At 49.4% G+C, this 17866-nt stretch overlaps 4 protein-coding genes and 1 long non-coding RNA gene across 6 annotated transcripts; 1 reads left to right on the top strand and 4 right to left on the bottom strand.

Moving 5' to 3' along the window:
* Window positions 1-929: 929 nt before the first annotated feature.
* Window positions 930-17411, bottom strand: LOC125531843 (AAA-ATPase At3g50940-like). 2 transcript variants are annotated; one of them, XM_048696092.1, is made up of 3 exons: window positions 16306-17411; window positions 15851-16177; window positions 930-1352 (listed from the first exon to the last, which is right to left on the bottom strand). In XM_048696092.1, the coding sequence occupies exons 1-3, from the start codon at window positions 17299-17301 to the stop codon at window positions 1194-1196; spliced, it is 1482 nt and encodes a 493-aa protein (XP_048552049.1). In that variant the 5' UTR covers window positions 17302-17411; the 3' UTR covers window positions 930-1193. The 2 variants fall into 2 exon arrangements, with proteins under 2 accessions (XP_048552049.1, XP_048552048.1); XM_048696091.1 differs by lacking the exons at window positions 15851-16177; window positions 16306-17411 and adding an exon at window positions 1804-2901 and having other exon boundaries at window positions 930-1679.
* Window positions 3101-4981, top strand: LOC125531886. The gene is made up of 3 exons (XR_007293585.1): window positions 3101-3837; window positions 3936-4080; window positions 4864-4981. It is a non-coding gene; the product is annotated as an uncharacterized LOC125531886 (long non-coding RNA).
* Window positions 4119-6452, bottom strand: LOC125531866 (AAA-ATPase At3g50940-like). The gene is made up of 2 exons (XM_048696097.1): window positions 5318-6452; window positions 4119-5193 (listed from the first exon to the last, which is right to left on the bottom strand). The coding sequence occupies exons 1-2, from the start codon at window positions 6293-6295 to the stop codon at window positions 4609-4611; spliced, it is 1563 nt and encodes a 520-aa protein (XP_048552054.1). The 5' UTR covers window positions 6296-6452; the 3' UTR covers window positions 4119-4608.
* On the bottom strand, window positions 8145-11367 carry LOC125540740 (AAA-ATPase At3g50940-like). The gene is made up of 3 exons (XM_048704315.1): window positions 11314-11367; window positions 8986-10182; window positions 8145-8857 (listed from the first exon to the last, which is right to left on the bottom strand). The coding sequence occupies exons 1-3, from the start codon at window positions 11365-11367 to the stop codon at window positions 8309-8311; spliced, it is 1800 nt and encodes a 599-aa protein (XP_048560272.1). The 3' UTR covers window positions 8145-8308.
* Window positions 11741-13492, bottom strand: LOC125531875 (AAA-ATPase At3g50940-like). The gene has a single exon (XM_048696102.1). It carries the CDS (start codon window positions 13372-13374, stop codon window positions 11947-11949), a length of 1428 nt encoding a protein of 475 aa, XP_048552059.1. The 5' UTR covers window positions 13375-13492; the 3' UTR covers window positions 11741-11946.
* Window positions 17412-17866: the final 455 nt, after the last annotated feature.

Raw genomic sequence — 17866 nt, 5'->3', positions numbered from 1 at the left:
ATTCTCTGTTCTTCGTAAAGAAACCAACAGCATGGACCATACCTGTAAACAATTCAGGGTTGGTTCCAGTCTGTACGTCAAACCATCGGATTTTATCCGCTTAATGTTCCATTTACGATTCTGATCTCTTGCAGTTTCTCTTTTGTATGCCCATTTGCTGCTTTTATATCTTTGCATACAAGATCTGGTTTCCCTTTTTGTAGTTGTTGCCGCACTACTTGTGCTCTGCTGGGCGCTTAATTATGTCACCAATTTCCCAAGGGTAATTTTGCCAGCTCATCTTTCTATATGTAACTGCATGTTTCATTATCTTGAAGTTCGTCTTTAAATTTTGTTCCACAAGAGGTGTCCACTCCCTGTGATTAATACTATCTTTCTGATGTCTTGTTCAGGGGATACTTGGAAGGATCTTGTCTTAAGAATGGAGACAAATAACACTACACCCGGCAACTTAGCTTAAATGCTACAACTTGTCTTGGTTTCTGGTATCACCGCCCATCTTTTCTCAGAATTATGAAGATCTAATCTTGTTTGAGTAGTTGCAGCTTATGAGCTATACTTTTGCATTGGCAGCTTATGATTTAATCTGGGCAATGTAACTCAGATGCTTATGTATTGGCATGCAAGTTATCTTTACACATATGTGCTCATATTACTCTGCTCTATTCACTTCATAGCTGGGGGGTAATGCAAGGGCACTATATGCTAATTTTCTTCAGTTATCAAGAACATTATTGGGTGTATCCATCCTGCAACCAATCTTTGCTAAGCACTACTAACTAGTTGGGCCTGGCATATTAATGCTAGTCCCAAATTTTATCCTGGCTTGTTCTCTCCATCATCTCATGGTAACTAGCAGGTAACTATGCAACCTCTGCTTGTGTCTGAGGGGTGGCTGTGTGTAGGGTGACATGGCAAGACGTCGGATCTTATGTAAGATGTCAAGTTGCATATATGTAACTTGTTGCGACAGTACTTACAAAGTTATTTAGAAGCACACTGTTAAGTACAGGTGTGTTGAACTACTAAAAAAAGGGAATATTTGTAGTTCTCAAAATGATCGACAGATGTTCCAATGGATCTCCTGTAGGACCTATCTACAGGGTACACAGAGTCTCTGGTCACCGTCAGCTTCCGCACTCCTAGCCGCTTCCGTTTTCTGTGAAATCATTCTTCACCACTACCTTTTTGTCTTATTTCTTCTCCACCTGCACACTTTCAGTCTTGATCTCATCAACAATTTTCTTCTCGTCCACCTGCATACTCTGGGTCTTGATCTCATTGGCGTCTTTCTTCTCCTCTGCCTGCTTACTTTCGATCTCAATGGCATCTTTCTTCTTTAACTTCAGAAGATCGACAAGATCATGGAGGGCAACATCAGTGTCGTCGTTCCTCATCAGAACCTCGGCGACCTCTGCTGGCGTCACCGTCACCTCCTGGATCAGCGCCTCAATCTCTGGGTAGGTGGCATGGTAGTTGATGGAATGGTAGTTGTTGGCAAGGATTCGGAAGGCCTCCGTGGTGCAGTACCCCATGTGGATGTGCATGTCCATCCTGCCCGGCCGCAGGAGTGCTGGGTCGAGACGCTCCTTGTAGTTGGTGGTGAAGATGATGACCCTTTCCTCCCCACTTGTTGACCACAAGCCATCAATAAAATTGAGCAGCCCAGACAACGTGACCTGTGTGTGCAGGCAGCCACAAAATTGTCATCAGCATAGGTAAGAAAGAAAGCTGTTGAAATTAAGGAGAAGCAGAGACGTTTATGTATACATATAAGATATTCATTCTGACATCAAAGTTTACCTTGTCTTCTGCCTTCTTCTTTTCTGTAGAATTGGACTTGGCATGCTCCTTGCCATCTTCCTCGCGCTGCTTCAGTTCGATAGTGCAGTCGATGTCCTCGACCACGAGAATGGACCGGTTGGTCATCCCGACGAGAAGCCTCCTGAGGTCGGAGTTGGAGTTGACCCCGGTGAGCTCGAGGTCGTAAATGTTGAACCTGAGGTGGTTGGCGATGGCAGCGATGAGACTGGACTTGCCGGTGCCCGGCGGGCCGTACAGCAGGTACCCGCGCTTCCACGCCTTGCCGATCCTCCTGTAGTAGTCCTTCCTCTTGATGAACTGGTCGAGGTCATCCACAATTGACTGTTTCTGCTTGTGGTCCATGGCGAGGGTGTCGAAGGTGGAGGGGTGCTGGAGGTCGATGGGGGACCACTCGTCGCCGTACTCGTTCATGTAGATGCTGAGGCTCCTCTCCTGGTCCTTGATGGCCTTGGCTGTGGCAACGATGAACGGGAGGTACTCTTTCAGGGCCTTCTCCTTGTGCCTCTTGTGGAAGCGCACCTCGTATGACCTGATCTCCCGTGCCCCGCCGCCACCGTTGTTCAGGTCCCCCTTCACCTCCCGGGTCACCAGGAACCACCTGAACTCCACTCCCTCATGTACATCCAGCATCTCCTCCCCCGCCTCCATGCTAACGACCATCTTCTTGGCGTCCTCCTCGGTGCTGCTGACGCGGAGGCGCTGCATGTCCATGTTGGCGTTGATGCGCGTGGCGAGGTAGGCCTTGACGGCGCCGTAGACGCGGTTGCCGGACCACCCCTCCGTCTCCTCGATGACGATGGTGTGCTGCCACGTCATGCGGGAGCGCAGGCTGTTGAGGGCTGCGGAGAGCGCGTCGCGCACCTCGGACGGCAGCAGCTCGCTCGCCAGGCTGCGGACGAGCATCAGGGAGGCCGCCAGCGAGGCCGCCGTGGCGATGGTCTTGTCGTAGGACGGTGCCATGGCTCTTGAAGCTCTGCTTTTTTGTTGTGTGGGGGTGGGTGGATGGGTGGGTCTGGGGCTCTGGTTGTGTATGTTGTTGATGTGGAAGAGTGTGTTGAGTGAGATGGGGATCTGGGGGTATGGGTGGTGGTTTCTATAGGCGATGGATTGGATTGGAGTGTGGGGTGGGTGGGGTTGACTGACCGACTTGGCAGAGGTGTGTGGCGTCTTCCTCTGAAAGGAAGAGGTCTGAATAATTAATGGACTTGGCAGAGAGAAATATATATAGGTCATTAGGTTGTAGAGTAGCGTCACATGAGTAATCAGCAACTAGCTTCCTTGCACACTAATTTATTTCGTCCCGGAAGGGAATCTCGTGCTTAAGGCAGATTAATCATGCAGCCTGTAATTACCGGCACCTACTAACCATGTGGTGTTCTGGGAGTATAGGAGTAGTATATATTTGGAAGCATCAATTGGTCCTTTCCTCTTTTTGATTGTTTTTCTTTTTCTTTGCTAGTTAATGAGCATTTGCATCTGAATCACGTAAGCTTGCTGAGGTAGACACAGCCGAAAATTCAGTTGCTGTGTGCATGTATCATACTTGCTGCCTATTTCTTCTACTGCTACCTTTATATATATGGTACTGTGCCTTTGGTTGTCACTGCGCGTTGGATGCCGTCCGCGTGGGTGCTGGAAAAGGTACTGGTAGCATCACATCACTAAGCAACCGAGTAACTTCCTTCAGCATTAATTAATCACCGTTCTGTGCATATGGTAGATTGTTAATGCACTTACTATCCGGAGCGTAGTAGCAGTAGTAGTATATATTCGAGGCATCAACTGATTATTTCCTAATGGATGTTCATTTTGCATCTGAATCACCTACTGAATGTAGTATCTTCCCGTGGATTCGTTTCAGATGGACCGCGGAATTCGTAAAGCGAGCGGTGTGTGTCATGAACTCTGCTTCCTTGGCTTCCAAGTTCGTTTCTTCTGTGGGATTGCACCTTTTCGGCAGGGAAGAAGATACAGAGATACTCCTGTGTGCGGCGCAAGTTTCCTGGAATGCAGGTGCTGTGTATATATCATCCTTGCCGCCTACTCCTTCTACTACCTGTCATTTTCTGCTATTATGCTTTTGTTTGTCATTACTTTCCGTTCCATGCCAGCTGACGCGCACGGACCAAGACCCGTCCACGTCGTGCAACTGAAACAACAGGTGCCAAATCGATGACTCCAGTGGCTGGATGGATGGCTACTGGTGTCTGGAGAAAGTGATGATGAGATTGCGTTACCATGGTGTCGACCGTCCAGGTCGGTGCACGTGTTTTTTCTTTTCTTTTTGCATCAACCGATGGATCGTTGTGAATGTCAGGCAGTTAGTATATTCCGAGAGAATGCTTCCTTTTTGCTCAGATTACTCTGCTCCATCCACTACACAGCTTGGGCCTTAGGGGATAATGTGAGGGCACTATATGCTAATATTCTGCATGTCATCAAGGAAATAGTTGGGTTTATCAACCCTGCGGCCAATCTCCGGCTAAGCACTACCGACTAGTTATAGCGATCTCAAATTTTATCCTGGCTTGTTCTCTCCATAATCTCTGCGTCGCATAGCTCTGTTGGGCAATATCTTTTGCAAGATGTTAAGGTGCATATATGTAACTTTCTGCAACACAGTACTTACAAAATTATTTAGAAGCACAATGTCTCAAGCCCTGGTGCGCCTCACTACTCCTATTAGTTGTCAAAATGATCAACATACGTTCCAATGGGTCTCCTTTATTTTAGGACCTATGTACAAGGTAGCGTAGTCGCTGGTCACCGTCAGCTTCCGCGCTCCTAGCCGCTTCCGTTTTCTGTCAACTCATTCTTCACCACCGCTTCTTTGTCATCTTTCTTCTCCTCTACCTGCACACTTCCAGTCTTGATCTCATCGCCACCGTCCACCTCCATACTCTCTGTCTTGATCTCATTGGCCTCTTTCTTCTCCTCTGCCTGCTTACTTCCAGTCTTGATCTCATTGGCGTCTTTATTCTCCTCCGCCTGCTTACTTCCAGTCTTGATCTCAGTGGCATCTTTCTTCTTCAATTTCAGGAGCTCGACAAGATCATGGAGGGCAACATCAGTGTCATCGCTCCTCATCAGAACCTCGGCAACCTCTGCAGGCGTCACCGAGACCTCCTCGATCAACGCCTCGATCTCAGGATAAGTGACATGGTAGTCAATGGAATGGTAGTTATTGGCAAGGATCTGGAAGGCCTCTGTCGTGCAGTACCCCATGTGGATGTGCATGTCCATCCTGCCAGGCCGCAGAAGTGCCGGGTCGAGACGCTCCTTGTAATTGGTCGTGAAGATGAGGATCCTTTCCTCCCCACTTGTCGACCACAAGCCATCTACAAAATTGAGCAGCCCAGACAATGTAACCTGTGCAGACAACAACCAAAGTTGTCATCAGCATATGGGTAAGAAAGAAAGCTGTCAAATAATAAGGAGAAACAGAGAGGTTTATATATACTCATAAGGTGTTCATTCTGACTGCAAGGTTTACCTTGTCTTGTGCCTTCTTTTCTGTAGAACTGGATTTGGAATCCTCCTCCTCATCTTCCTCCCGCTGCTCCAGTTCAATGGTGCAGTCGATGTCCTCAACCACGAGAATGGACCGGTTGGTCATCCCGACAAGAAGCCTCCTGAGATCCGAGTTGGAATTGACCCCGGTCAGCTCGAGGTCGTAAATGTCAAACCTGAGGTGGTTGGCAATGGCGGCGATGAGGCTGGACTTGCCGGTGCCCGGTGGGCCGTACAACAGGTACCCGCGCTTCCACGCCTTGCCGATCCTCCTGTAGTACTCTTTCCTCTGGATGAACCTGTCGAGGTCATCGATAATTGACTGCTTCTGCTTCTGGTCCATGGCTAGCGTGTCGAAGGTGGAGGGGTGTTGGAGGTCAATCGGAGACCACTCGTCGTAGCGTTCGTTCATGTAGATGCTGAGGCTCCTCTCCTGGTCCTTGATGGCCTTGGCCGTGGCGACGATGAACGGGAGGTACTCTTTCAGGGCCTTCTCCTTGTGCCTCTTGTTGAAGCTCACCTCGTAGGACCTGATCTCCCGGCCCCCGCCGCTGCCGTTGTTCGGGTCGCCACTGACCTCGCGGGTGACCAGGCACCACTTGAACTCCGCTCCTTCGTACACATCTGCCATCTCCTCGCCTGCCTCCATGCTGACGACCATCTTCTTGACGTCCTCCTCGGTGCTGCTGACGCGGAGGCGCTGCATGTTGATGTTGGCGTTGATGCGCGTGGCCAGGTAGGCCTTGACGGCGTTGTAGACGCGGTTGCTGGACCAGCCCTCGGTCTCCTCGATGACGATGGTGTGCTGCCATGTCATGCGCGAGCGGAGGCCGGCGATCGCCGCTGAGAGTGCGCCACGCACCTCAGCCGGCAGCAGCTCGCTCGCGAGGCTGCGGACGAGCATCAGGGACGCGGCGAGGGAGGCCGCCGTGGCGATGGTCTTGTCGTAGGACGGCGCCATGCCTCTCTTAAGGTCTCTTATGCTCTGTTTTTCCTCGTGCTAGGGTGGGTGGGATTGGGGCTCTGGCTCTGTCTGTTGTTGATGTGGGAGATTGGTGTGGGGAAATGAGGCTGTTCTTCCGTGTTCCTGGCGTGGAAGAGGGTGTTGAATGAGCTGGGGATCTTGGTCAGTGGTGCTTTTATAGGCAATGGATGGAGTGGAGTGTGGGGTGGGTGGGGTTGATTGACTGACTCACTTACTGGTGTTTCTTCCTTTGAAAGGAATAGGTGTGAATGAATATAATAGGTTCCTTAGAAGAAGGTAGTAGCGTCACATCACTAATAAGCCATTAGCTTCCCCTGCAAGGGAATCAATCTCCTACTTACGGCAGATTATTCATACAGCCTGTAATTACCGCTTACCGGCACCTACTAACCATGTGGTGTTCTGGGAGTATAGTAGTACATATTTTGAAGCATAAATTGATAGTTTTTTCTCTCTTTTTTTGTTTGAAAAAAAGATGATTCTTTGATAGTTAATGAACATTTGCATCCGAATCACTTAAGCTTGCTGAGGTAGACACAGCTGAAAATTCAGGTGCTGCCTATTTCTTCTACTGCTACTACTCGCCATTTCTCTGTCCTGTCTACCTTTGCCTACGACACTGTGCCTTTGTTTGTCATTACTACATTCCATTCCACCGTCAATGCGTGTTGGCTGCCATCTGCGTGGGTGCTGGAAAAGGTAGCAGAGTAGCATCACATCACTAAGCAACTGGAGTAGCTTCCTTCCACATCAATTAATTCCCCTTGTGTGCATAAGGTAGATTGTTGATGCAGTCTGAAACTGGCACATACTATTTTGAGTGCACTAGGCATCAATTGGTTCTTTGGTAATTAACGAGCACTTGCATCTGAATCACCTACTGAATGTGATATTTTTTTCCGTGGATTCTTTTCAGATGGACCGCGGGAAGTCGTAAAGCGAGCGTGTGTCATGTACTCTGCTTCCTTGGCATCCAAGTTCGTCTCTTATGTGGGATTGCACTCTTTTTTGTCGGGGAAGAACATACATATATAGAGTTTCTCGAAAAAAGCAGAAGATGATGTGATCCTTCCTGAAAGGAGGGTGGACGTACACACACAACACACAGCATAACAGAAAATGCAGGTATCATCCTTGCTGCCTACTCCTTCTACTACCTGTCATTTTCTGTTGTGTGTACTGTCCATTCTTGTATGTGGTGCTATGCTTTTGCTTGTCATTACTTTCGATTCCGTGCTATGCTTTTACTTGTCATTACTTTCCATTCCATGCTAGCTCACGCGCACGGGCCAAGACCCGTCCACGTCGTGTAACTGAAACAATAAGTGACAAATATATGCCTCATGGATGACTCCAGTGGCTGGATGGATGGCTACTTGTGTCTCTGGAAGAAAGTGATGATGAGGTTACGTTACCATCGAGTCGACCGTCCAGATCGGCGCACGTGTTTTTTTTATTTTTTTATTTTGCGTCACCCGATGGTTCATAGTGAACGCCAGTCAGTTACTAGTATACTATATTCCAAGAGAATACTTCCATTTTTCTCATATTACTCTGCTCTATTCACTTCTAGCTAGGGGATAATCCGAGGGCACTATATGCTAGTTTTCTGCATGTCATCAAGAATATTATTGGGTTTATCCATCCCGCAACCAGGTACTCCCTCCGTTTGTACTAAAACCACGACGAGTAATTTGGAACGGAGGGAGTAGTAACTATGCTAGTGTCTGTGTGTAGGGTCACATGGCTCTTGGCTAATATCTTATGCAGAGCGTTTAAGTTGCATATATGTAACTCGTTGCAACTGTACTTACAAATTATTAGAAACACACTGTTAGAAAGTACAGATGCATCGAACTCCTCCAAAAATGCAATGTTTTTAGTTGTCAAAATGATCACAACATATATATGTGTGCTGCAATAATGGATCTCCTGTAGGATCTATCTACATGGTAAGCGCACTCTTCGTCACCGTTAGCTTCCGCACTCCTAACTGCTTCTGTTTTCTGTGAGAACATTCTTCACCACCACCTCTTTGTCATCTTTCTTCTCCTCCACCTGCACACTTCCAGTCTTGATCCCATCACCATCTTTCTTCCCGTCCACCTGCGTACCCTCAATCTTTCTGTCACCAGTGGCATCTTTCTTCTCCGTCTTCTTACTTTCAGTTGTGATCTCAGCTGTGGTATCTTTCTTCTTTAACTTTAGGAGCTCAACAAGATCATGGAGCGCAACATCAGTGTCGTCGTTCCTCATCAGGACCTCGGCAACCTCTGCTGGCGTCACTGTCACCTCCTCGATCAGCTTCTCGATCTCTGGATAGGTGGCATGGTAGTCGATGGAATGGTAGTTGTTGGCAAGAATTCGGAAAGCCTCCGTGGTGCAGTACCCCATGTGGATGTGCATGTCCATCCTGCCAGGCCGCAGAAGTGCCGGGTCGAGACGCTCCTTGTAGTTGGTGGTGAAGATGATGATCCTTTCCTCCCCACTTGTCGACCACAAGCCATCGACAAAATTGAGCAGCCCAGACAGTGTGACCTGTTGTGCAGACAGCAACCAAATTAGTCATCAGCATAGGTGAGGAAGAAAGCTGTCAAAAATTGAAGGAGAAGTAAAAGAGGTTTATATATACGCATAGGTGAGGAAGAAAGCTGTCAAAAGTTTACCTTGTCTTCCGCCTTCTTCTTTTCTGTAGAACTGGACTTGGATTGCTCCTCGTCTTCTTCCTCCCGCTGCTTGAGTTCGATGGTGCAGTCGATGTCCTCAACCACGAGAATGGACCGGTTGGTCATTCCGACAAGAAGCCTCCTGAGGTCTGAGTTGGAGTCGACCCCGGTGAGCTCGAGATCGTAGATGTCGAACCTGAGGTGGTTGGCGATGGCGGCGATGAGGCTGGACTTGCCAGTGCCCGGAGGGCCGTACAGCAGGTACCCACGCTTCCATGCCTTGCCGATCCTCCTGTAGTAGTCCTTCCTCTTGATGAACCTGTTAAGGTCGTCGACAATTGACTGTTTCTGCTTGTGGTCCATGGCGAGGGTGTCGAAGGTGGAGGGGTGCTGGAGGCCAATTGGGGACCACTCGTCGTAGCGCTCGTTCATGTAGATGCTAAGGCTCCTCTCCTGGTCCTTGATGGCCTTGGCCGTGGCGACGATGAACGGGAGGTACTCCTTGAGCGCCTTCTCCTTGTGCCTCTTGTTGAAGCTCACCTCGTAGGACCTGATCTCTCGGGCCCCACCGCCGCCGTTGTTCGGGTCACCACTAACGTCGCGGGTGACCAGGCACCACTTGAACTCCGCTCCTTCGTACACATCTGCCATCTCCTCCCCGGCCTCCATGCTGACGACCATCTTCTCAGCGTCCTCGCCGCTGCTGACGCGCAGGCGCTGCATGTTGATGTTGGCGTTGATGCGCGTGGCCAGGTAGGCTTTGACGGAGTTGTAGACGCGGTTGCTGGACCAGCCCTCGGTCTCCTCGATGACGATTGTGTGCTGCCACGTCATGCGCGAGCGGAGGCTGGCGAGGGCGGAGGACAGCGCGTCGCGCACCTCGGACGGCAGCAGCTCGTTCGCGAGGCTGCGGACGAGCATCAGGGACGCCGCCAGCGAGGCCGCCGTGGCGATGGTCTTGTCGTACGATGGCGCCATGGCCTTTTTTGTGTGTGTGTGTGTGGAGGGGATTGATGGAGTGCTGGGTTTGGTTGGGGGCTGTCTTCCTCCTCTCTGTTCCTGATGTGGAACAGGGTTGTGAGGAGATGAGGGTGTGTGTTGAATTGGGTGGGGAGCTGTGGGTAAGCTTTTATAGGCAGTGAGTGTGGGGTGGGTGGTGAACCGACTGAGTGATGTCTTGGTCCGGAAGGAAGAGGTCTGAACAAGAGATTTGGCTTGGTCTGCACCAGTGAGCCTTGCTTAGCAAAAAGGTAAACACATAGTAGTAGATAAATTAATATTCTGGAATCTCATGTGGTGGATCGTTGTCTTTTTGCTATTGGTGTGTGTGATGAGGGAGGGGTGCATGTGGTCGATTGTCTGTAGTTGGCAGTTACTCCTTCTGTTCATAAATATAAGTTTTTTTAGAGATTCTAATACGGACTATATACGGAGCAAAATAAGTGAATCTACACTCTAAAACACGTCTATATACATTCATATGTAGTTTTTATTGAAATCTCTAAAAAGACTTATGTTTAGAATGAATCTACACTCTAAAAAGACTTATTGAAATCTCCGCTTCTAAATATAAGACCCTTTAGAGATTTCATCAATACAACTACATACGGATGTATATAGACATATTTTAGAGTGTAGATTCACTTATTTTGCTCCGTATGTAGTCTTTTATTGAAATCTCTAAGAAGAGTTATATTTAGGAACGGAGGGAGTAATTAGCATGTGTCCGAGCTAATTTTTAAAATAATTTATTTTCTGTCGACTCGTTCCAGGCCATTGTTCCAGGCAGATGGCCAAATTCGTGTTGTGCACTGGGTGCGTGGTTGACTGGCTGATGAAAGCAAGTTGTCTGAATAATGCATAGACCAGGCATGTTGTTCAACCTTACCAAAAGCAAAAGGTAACATCACATTGCTACACAACTTGCATATATACATACATAGATGTAGTGATTAGTTACTTCATTCATTATTAAATTATTTGTCCTCCTGGCAGAGCATTCGATTGATTGATTCTTGGCTAAATTAGCGAGCACTCGCTTGCATCTTGTGATTCTTTTCTTTTTCTTTTGCTAAGTACAAGTGCTGCTGGCTGGTTGGGGTTCCCTTTTCATCAGATTCGCAAAGCGCGTGTGGAAAGCTGCTTTGCTTTCTTGGCATCCAAGCTTCTTCCTTGGTCACTCGGCTTCTCGAGAGAAGCAGCAGCAGCAGATGAAGAAAATATGCAGGTGCGTCCTCCTTGCGGCCTACTCTTTCTCTAGCTAACCGCCTCTACTACCACTTGTGCTGGGGTCGGTGCGTGTGCTGCGGTGTATTATGTATGCATTACGCCTAGCTTTAGTTTTTCAAACTTCATTCCACCGTCATTCAATTCCGCGTGCATGCTGGAATTCCACGCACGGCTTGCTCTGACCAAAGACCGGTCGATGTACGCCGAGGACCGAGGTGATGTCGTCGCAACTATATGCTTCCTGACTCCAGTGGCTGGCTACTCGTATCCTCTTGGGGGTAGTGATGAGATTACTACGACTCATACTAGTTTATCTATCTGGCTAATTAAATAGAGTGTCGATCATTCCTTATCAGTAGCACTATCTTGTTCTGTGAAGATGAAGATCGTTCTGTTCTGGTGGACAAGTATGGGCCACAGCCCACATGCCTCGTTTGTTCATCCTCCATAGCCAGGAGGGGCGGCTGTGTGTAGTGTCACATGGCTCTGTTGGCCAATATCATATGCAAGATGTCTAATTTGCATATAGAGTATGTAACAGCACTTGCATAATTATTTAGAAGCACACCGTGTGTAAGTTAAATACAAGTGCGCCGAACAAGTCCAAAAAATGCAATGTTATTAGTTGTCAAAATGATCACAACATATATATGTATGTTCCAGTGGATCTCCTGTAGGACCTATCTACATTGTACTACGCTCAGTCTCTTGTCACAATCAGTTTCCGCACTCCTAGCCGCTTCCGTTTTCTGTCAACTCATTCTTCAGCACCACCTCATTGTCATCTTTTTTCTCCTCCACCTGCTTACTTTCAGTCTTGGTCTCAGTGGTCTCTTTCTTCTTAAAGTCTAGGAGCTTGACAAGATCATGGAGGGCGACATCAGTGTCGTCGTTCCTCATCAGAACCTCGGCGACCTCTGCAGGCGTCACCGTCACCTCCTGGATCAGCGCCTCGATCTCTGGATAGGTGGCATGGTAGTCGACGGAATGGTAGTTGTTGGCAAGGATCCGGAAAGCCTCCGTGGTGCAGTACCCCATGTGTATGTGCATGTCCATCCTGCCAGGCCGCAGGAGGGCCGGGTCGAGACGCTCCTTGTAGTTGGTTGTGAAGATGATGATCCTTTCCTCCCCACTCGTCGACCACAAGCCATCAACAAAATTGAGCAGCCCTGACAATGTTACCTTGTCTTCTGCCTTCTTCTTTGCTGCAGAGTTGGACTTGGAGTGCTCCTCATCGTCTTCCTCCCGCTGCTTCAGCTCGATGGTGCAGTCAATGTCCTCAACTACGAGAATGGACCGGTTGGTCATCCCGACGAGAAGCTTCCTGAGGTCGGAGTTGGAGTCAACCCCAGTGAGCTCGAGGTCGTAGATGTCGAACCTGAGGTGGTTGGCGATGGCGGCGATGAGGCTGGACTTGCCGGTACCTGGAGGGCCATATAGGAGGTACCCGCGCTTCCACGCCTTGCCGATCCTCTTGTAGTAGTCCTTCCTCTTGGTGAACCTGTCGAGGTCATCAACAATGGCCCGCTTCTGCTTCATGTCCATGGCGAGCGTGTCGAAGGTGGAGGGGTGCTGGAGGACGATGGAGGACCATTCGTCGCCGTACTGGTTCATGTAGATGTCGAGGCTCCGCTCCTGGTCGTTGATGGCCTTGGCGGCGGCGACGATGAAGGGCAGGTACTCCTTGAGCGCCTTCTCCTTGTGCCTCTTGTGGAAGCTCACCTCATAGGACCTGACCTCGCGGGCCCCGCCGCTAACGCTGTCCGGGTCGGCCTTGACCTCGCGAGTGACCAGGCACCACTTGAACTCCGCTCCTTGATACACATCTGCCATCTCCTCGCCTGCCTCCATGCTGACAACCATCTTCTCAGACTCGTCGGAGCTGCTGACCCGCAGGCGCTGCATGTTGAGGTTGGTGTTGATGCGCGTGGCAAGGTAGGCCTTGACGGCATCGTAGACATAGTTGTTGCACCAGCCCTCGGTCTCCTCGATGACGATGGTGTGCTGCCACGTCATGCGCGAGCGGAGGCTGGCAAGGGCTGAAGACAGCGCGTCACGCACCTCGGATGGTAGCAGCTCGTTCGCGAGGCTGCGAACAAGCATCAGGGACGCCGCGAGGGAGGCCGCCGTCGCGATGGTCTTGTCGTAGGACGGCGCCATGGCTCCCTGTTGCTCCTCCTCTCTTGTATGTTTGTTCTTTTTCTTGGTGAGGGTGGGTTGGGTTGGGAGCTCTGTTTCCTCTCTGTTCTTGATGGGGAACAGTGGAAATGAGGGTGTGTATGTGTGTTGAATGAGTTGAGGTTTGGGGATGAGTGGTGTTTTTATAGGCGAGATGGATTGGAGTGGGGTGGGTGGAATTGACAGATTGAGGTGTTTCTTCCTCTTATCTTAGTAAAGGGAATAAGAAATGGACTTGGCATGGTCTTCCTTCCAGGTTGCAATCACACCTAACAGAGAAGAAGAGAGGTCTTTGTTGGAAAATGTTAGTAGCATCAACATCACTAGGCAAATCTGGACTGGCTTCCTTCCACATCAATTAATTAATTAACCCCCCTGGAAAGGTAGGTTGTTGATGCAGCCTGCAAGTGGCACTTATTAGTAACATGTGATGTTACGGTTGTACTAGTATATATATTCTGAGCCATCAAAATATATTGGTTCTTTGATAATTAACGAGCATTTTGCATCTGAATCACCTACTGAATATTACTGTGGTATTTTTCTCTGGATCTGTTTCAGATGGACCGTGGAATTCATCATAAAGCGAGCCAGTGGTGTGTCACGTACTCTGCTTGCTTCCTTGGCATCCAAGTTTGTTTCTTCGTCGGGATTGCGCAACTTTTTCCTTGCGGCCGCAAGTTTGCTGGAAACTAGTCCGGTTTCTTGAAAGAAGCAGAAACTGGAGTGGAAGGATGGATGGTGGAGGTAGACGGACGAGAGCAGGAAATGTTGGTGCTATGTTGTGTCTATATCTTCCTTGCGGCCTACTGCTTCTTCTACCACTTGCCATTTTTCTCTTGTGTCTACTTGTGCTGTAGGTACTATGCCTTTTGTTTGTCAAAAAATAAAAATAAATTCCACTCCACCGGTCAGTCCGCGTTGGCTGCCGCGTGCTTGCTGGAATTCCATTCAACGCTTGCTAGGTCACGCGCATGGGCCTAGACGGGTCGACGTCGTGCAACTGGAAAATGGAGTATATGTAGGTGCCAAATATATGGGTGATGGATGGCTACTGCTGTCTGTTTGGGAAAACTGACAAGGCTACGTTGCCAATGATCATGCTGACCGTCCACGTCGGAACGCGTGTCCTTTTGCATCGCCGAATGGAACCGTGACAAATGCTGCAACTTGTCTTGATTCTTTTGCCAATTTTGTGTGTCTTTTTGCTAATTTTTTGTATGAAAAGAATTCTGACGACTCTTTTCAGGTAGATGGCCAAATTCGTGTTGCGCACTGGGTCTGGGTGCTTGGTTGACTGGCTGATGAAAGGAAGATGTCTGAATAATAGTATTTACATACATTGACCAGGCATGTTGTTCAAACTTCAAACCACCACATGAAGAAGAGGTCTTCCTTACCAAAAGGTAACATCGTATATGAGTACACAGATGTAGTGATTAATTATTTCATTAATTCCTCTGGAATCTCCATATGATAATTTACCCTCCTGGCAGAGCATTCGATTGATTGTTTCTTGGCTAAATTATCAAGCACTCACCTGTACTATGTTCTTGTGAATGACAATGTTTTGAGCTAGTCATTCATTGGTTCTTTCCTTTTTCTTTTGCTGGCTGGGGTTCTCGTTTCGCCAGATTTGTAAAGCGCCCGTGGAATGGAAAGCTACTTTGCTCCCTTGGCATCCAAGTTTCTTGCTTGCTCAATTAGCTTCTCGACAGAGCAGCAGCAGCAGAAGAAGAAAATAATGCAGGTGCGTACGTCCTCCTTGCAAGCCTACTCTTTCTCTAGCCTATACTTGTGCTGGGGTGAGTCGGTGCGTGTATGCGGTGTACATCATGCGCACCTTTAGTTTGTCAAACTTCATTCCACCGTCATTCAACTCCGCCTGCATGCTGGAATTCCACACATGGCCTGCTCTGACCAAAGACCGGTCGACGTACGCCGAGGTGATGTCGTCGCAGCTATATGCTTCGTGACTCTGGTGGCTGGCTACTCGTCTCCTTTTGGGGGAGGAGTGATGAGATTACTACTCATACTACTTTATCTATCTGGCTAATTAAGTAGAGTGTCCATCATTCCTTGTCAGTAGCTAGCATCATCTTGCCAATATCTTATGCAAGATGTCAAGTTTGCATCTATGTAACTTGTTGCAACACCACTTCCATAATTATTTAGAAGCACATCGTGTCAAGTTAAAGACAAGTGCGCCGAACCACTACAACAAATGTAATGTTATTAGCTGTTAAAATGATCAACATATGTTCCAATGGATCTCCAGTACGACCTATCTACACGATACACGCGTAGTCGCTGGTCACCGTCAGTTTCCGCACTCCTAGCTGCTTCCGTTTTCCGCGAACTCATTCTTCAGCACCACCCCTTTGTCATCTTTCTTCTCCCCCGCCCGTACACTTTCAGACTTGATCTCAGTGGCCTCTTTCTTCTTTAACTTCAGAAGATCGACAAGATCATGGAGGGCAACATCAGTGTCGTCGTTCCTCATCAGAACCTCGGCGACCTCTGCTGGCGTCACCGTCACCTCCTGGATCAGCGCCTCAATCTCTGGGTAGGTGGCATGGTAGTCGATGGAATGGTAGTTGTTAGCGAGAATCCGGAAAGCCTCCTTGGTGCAGTACCCCATGTGGATGTGCATGTCCATCCTGCCAGGCCGCAGGAGTGCTGGGTCGAGACGCTCCTTGTAGTTGGTGGTGAAGATGATGATCCTTTCCTCCCCAGTTGTCGACCACAAGCCATCAACAAAATTGAGCAGCCCAGACAATGTTACCTGTTATGCAGACAGCAACCAAATTAATTTGCCATCAGCATAGGTAAGAAAGAAAGCTGTCAAAATGGAGAAGCAGAGAGGTTTGTGCATAGATGTAAGGTATTCATTCTGCAAAAATGCAAAGTTACCTTGTCTTCTGCCTTCTTCTTCTCTGTAGGACTGGACTTGGTGGCAGGTTCCTCGTCGGCTTCCTCCCGCTGCTTGAGTTCGATGGTGCAGTCGATGTCCTCCACCACGAGAATGGACCGGTTGGTCATCCCGACGAGGAGCCTCCTGAGGTCTGAGTTGGAGTCAACCCCGGTGAGCTCGAGGTCGTAGATGTCGAACCTGAGGTGGTTGGCGATGGCGGCGATTAGGCTGGACTTGCCGGTGCCCGGCGGGCCGTACAGCAGGTACCCACGCTTCCACGCCTTGCCGATCCTCCTGTAGTAGTCCTTCCTCTTGATGAACCTGTCGAGGTCATCAACAATGGCCCGCTTCTGCTTCATGTCCATGGCGAGCGTGTCGAAGGTGGAGGGGTGCTGGAGGTCGATGGGGTTCCACTCGTCGCCGTACTCATTCATGTAGATGTTGAGGCTGCGCTCCTGGTCCCTGATGGCCTTGGCGGCGGCAACGATGAAGGGCAGGTACTCTTTCAGCGCCTTCTCCTTGTGGCGCTTGTGGAAGCTGACCTCGTAGGACCTGATCTCCCGCGCCCCGCCTCCGCCTCCGCTGTTGTTCTGGTCGCCCTTGACCTCCCTGGTCACCAGGTACCACCTGAACTCGGTGCCCTCGTACACGTCCGCCATCTCCTCGCCGGCCTCCATGCTGACCACCATCTTGCTGTCGGGGCCCTCCTCGTCGGAGCTGCTGACGCGGAGGCGCTGCATGGAGAGGGTGGCGCTGGTTCGCGTGGCCAGGTACGCCTTGACGGCGCCATAGACGCGGTTGCCGGACCACCCCTCGGTCTCCTCTATCACGATGGTGTGCTGCCATGTCATGCGCGAGCGGAGGCTGTTGAGGGCCGAGGAGAGCGCGTCCCGCGCCTCGGACGGCAGCAGCTCGCTCGCCAGGCTGCGGACCAACATGAGGGACGCCGCGAGGGAGGCCGCCGTCGCGATGGTCTTGTCATAGGACGGCGCCATGGGTCCTGAAGCTCTCTTGGACTCTGTTTTGATCCCTGTTCCTGATGTGGAACAGGGGTGACCTAACGGGTGTGGGTGTTTGTGTCGAATGAAGTGATCAGTGGGTCTTTTTTATAGGCGGTGGATTGGAGTGGAGGGTGGGTGATGTTTCTTGCTCTCAAAGGTAGAGGTTGTGAAGGAAGGAATAAGATCACACTTAGCAGCGTGAGAGATGTTGGTTAGAAAAAGGGAGTAGCATAATCACACCTCTAGGCAACATGTGGACTATGTTCTGGTTTGTGCTGTATATATGTATATTCTGACTGAGGCATCAATTGATTGATTCTCTGGTAATTAAATCAATTAGAGAGCATTTTGCATCTGAATCACCCACTGTACTGATTTTAGTTAGTATTCTTTTTTCCCTGTGGATTATTCGTTTCAGATGGAGCACGGAAAAGCGATCGGGGGAACTGAAAGTGGGCGTACTCTTCTTGCTTCCTTGGCATCCAAGTTGTCCAGTTTCTTCTTCGGGATCGCACAACTTTCTCCTCCCTCGTGGTCGATAGCTGTGCGGCGCAAGTTT

The sequence above is a fragment of the Triticum urartu genome, chromosome 1 (genome assembly GCF_003073215.2).
Source record: "Triticum urartu cultivar G1812 chromosome 1, Tu2.1, whole genome shotgun sequence".
Classification (NCBI taxonomy): domain Eukaryota; kingdom Viridiplantae; phylum Streptophyta; class Magnoliopsida; order Poales; family Poaceae; genus Triticum; species Triticum urartu.
This window is presented reverse-complemented; position numbering and strand designations above follow the sequence as displayed.

Coding starts and splice junctions, on each gene's coding strand:
- LOC125531866 (XM_048696097.1), bottom strand. CDS start 6,295: ATGGCGCCGTCCTACGACAAGACCATCGCCACGGCGGCCTCCCTCGCC. Junction 5,194..5,317: donor AAAAGAAGGCACAAGACAAG/GTAAACCTTGCA, acceptor TTGTCTGCACAG/GTTACATTGTCTGGGCTGCT.
- LOC125540740 (XM_048704315.1), bottom strand. CDS start 11,367: ATGCACGCGGAATTGAATGACGGTGGAATGAAGTTTGAAAAACTAAAG. Junction 10,183..11,313: donor TTGAAAAACTAAAGCTAGGC/GTAATGCATACA, acceptor TCTCTTGTTCAG/ACCTCTTCCTTCCGGACCAA. Junction 8,858..8,985: donor AGAAGAAGGCGGAAGACAAG/GTAAACTTTTGA, acceptor TCTGCACAACAG/GTCACACTGTCTGGGCTGCT.
- LOC125531875 (XM_048696102.1), bottom strand. CDS start 13,374: ATGGCGCCGTCCTACGACAAGACCATCGCGACGGCGGCCTCCCTCGCG.
- LOC125531843 (XM_048696092.1), bottom strand. CDS start 17,301: ATGGCGCCGTCCTATGACAAGACCATCGCGACGGCGGCCTCCCTCGCG. Junction 16,178..16,305: donor AGAAGAAGGCAGAAGACAAG/GTAACTTTGCAT, acceptor TCTGCATAACAG/GTAACATTGTCTGGGCTGCT. Junction 1,353..15,850: donor CCCTCCATGATCTTGTCGAT/CTTCTGAAGTTA, acceptor GATCTTGTCGAT/CTTCTGAAGTTAAAGAAGAA.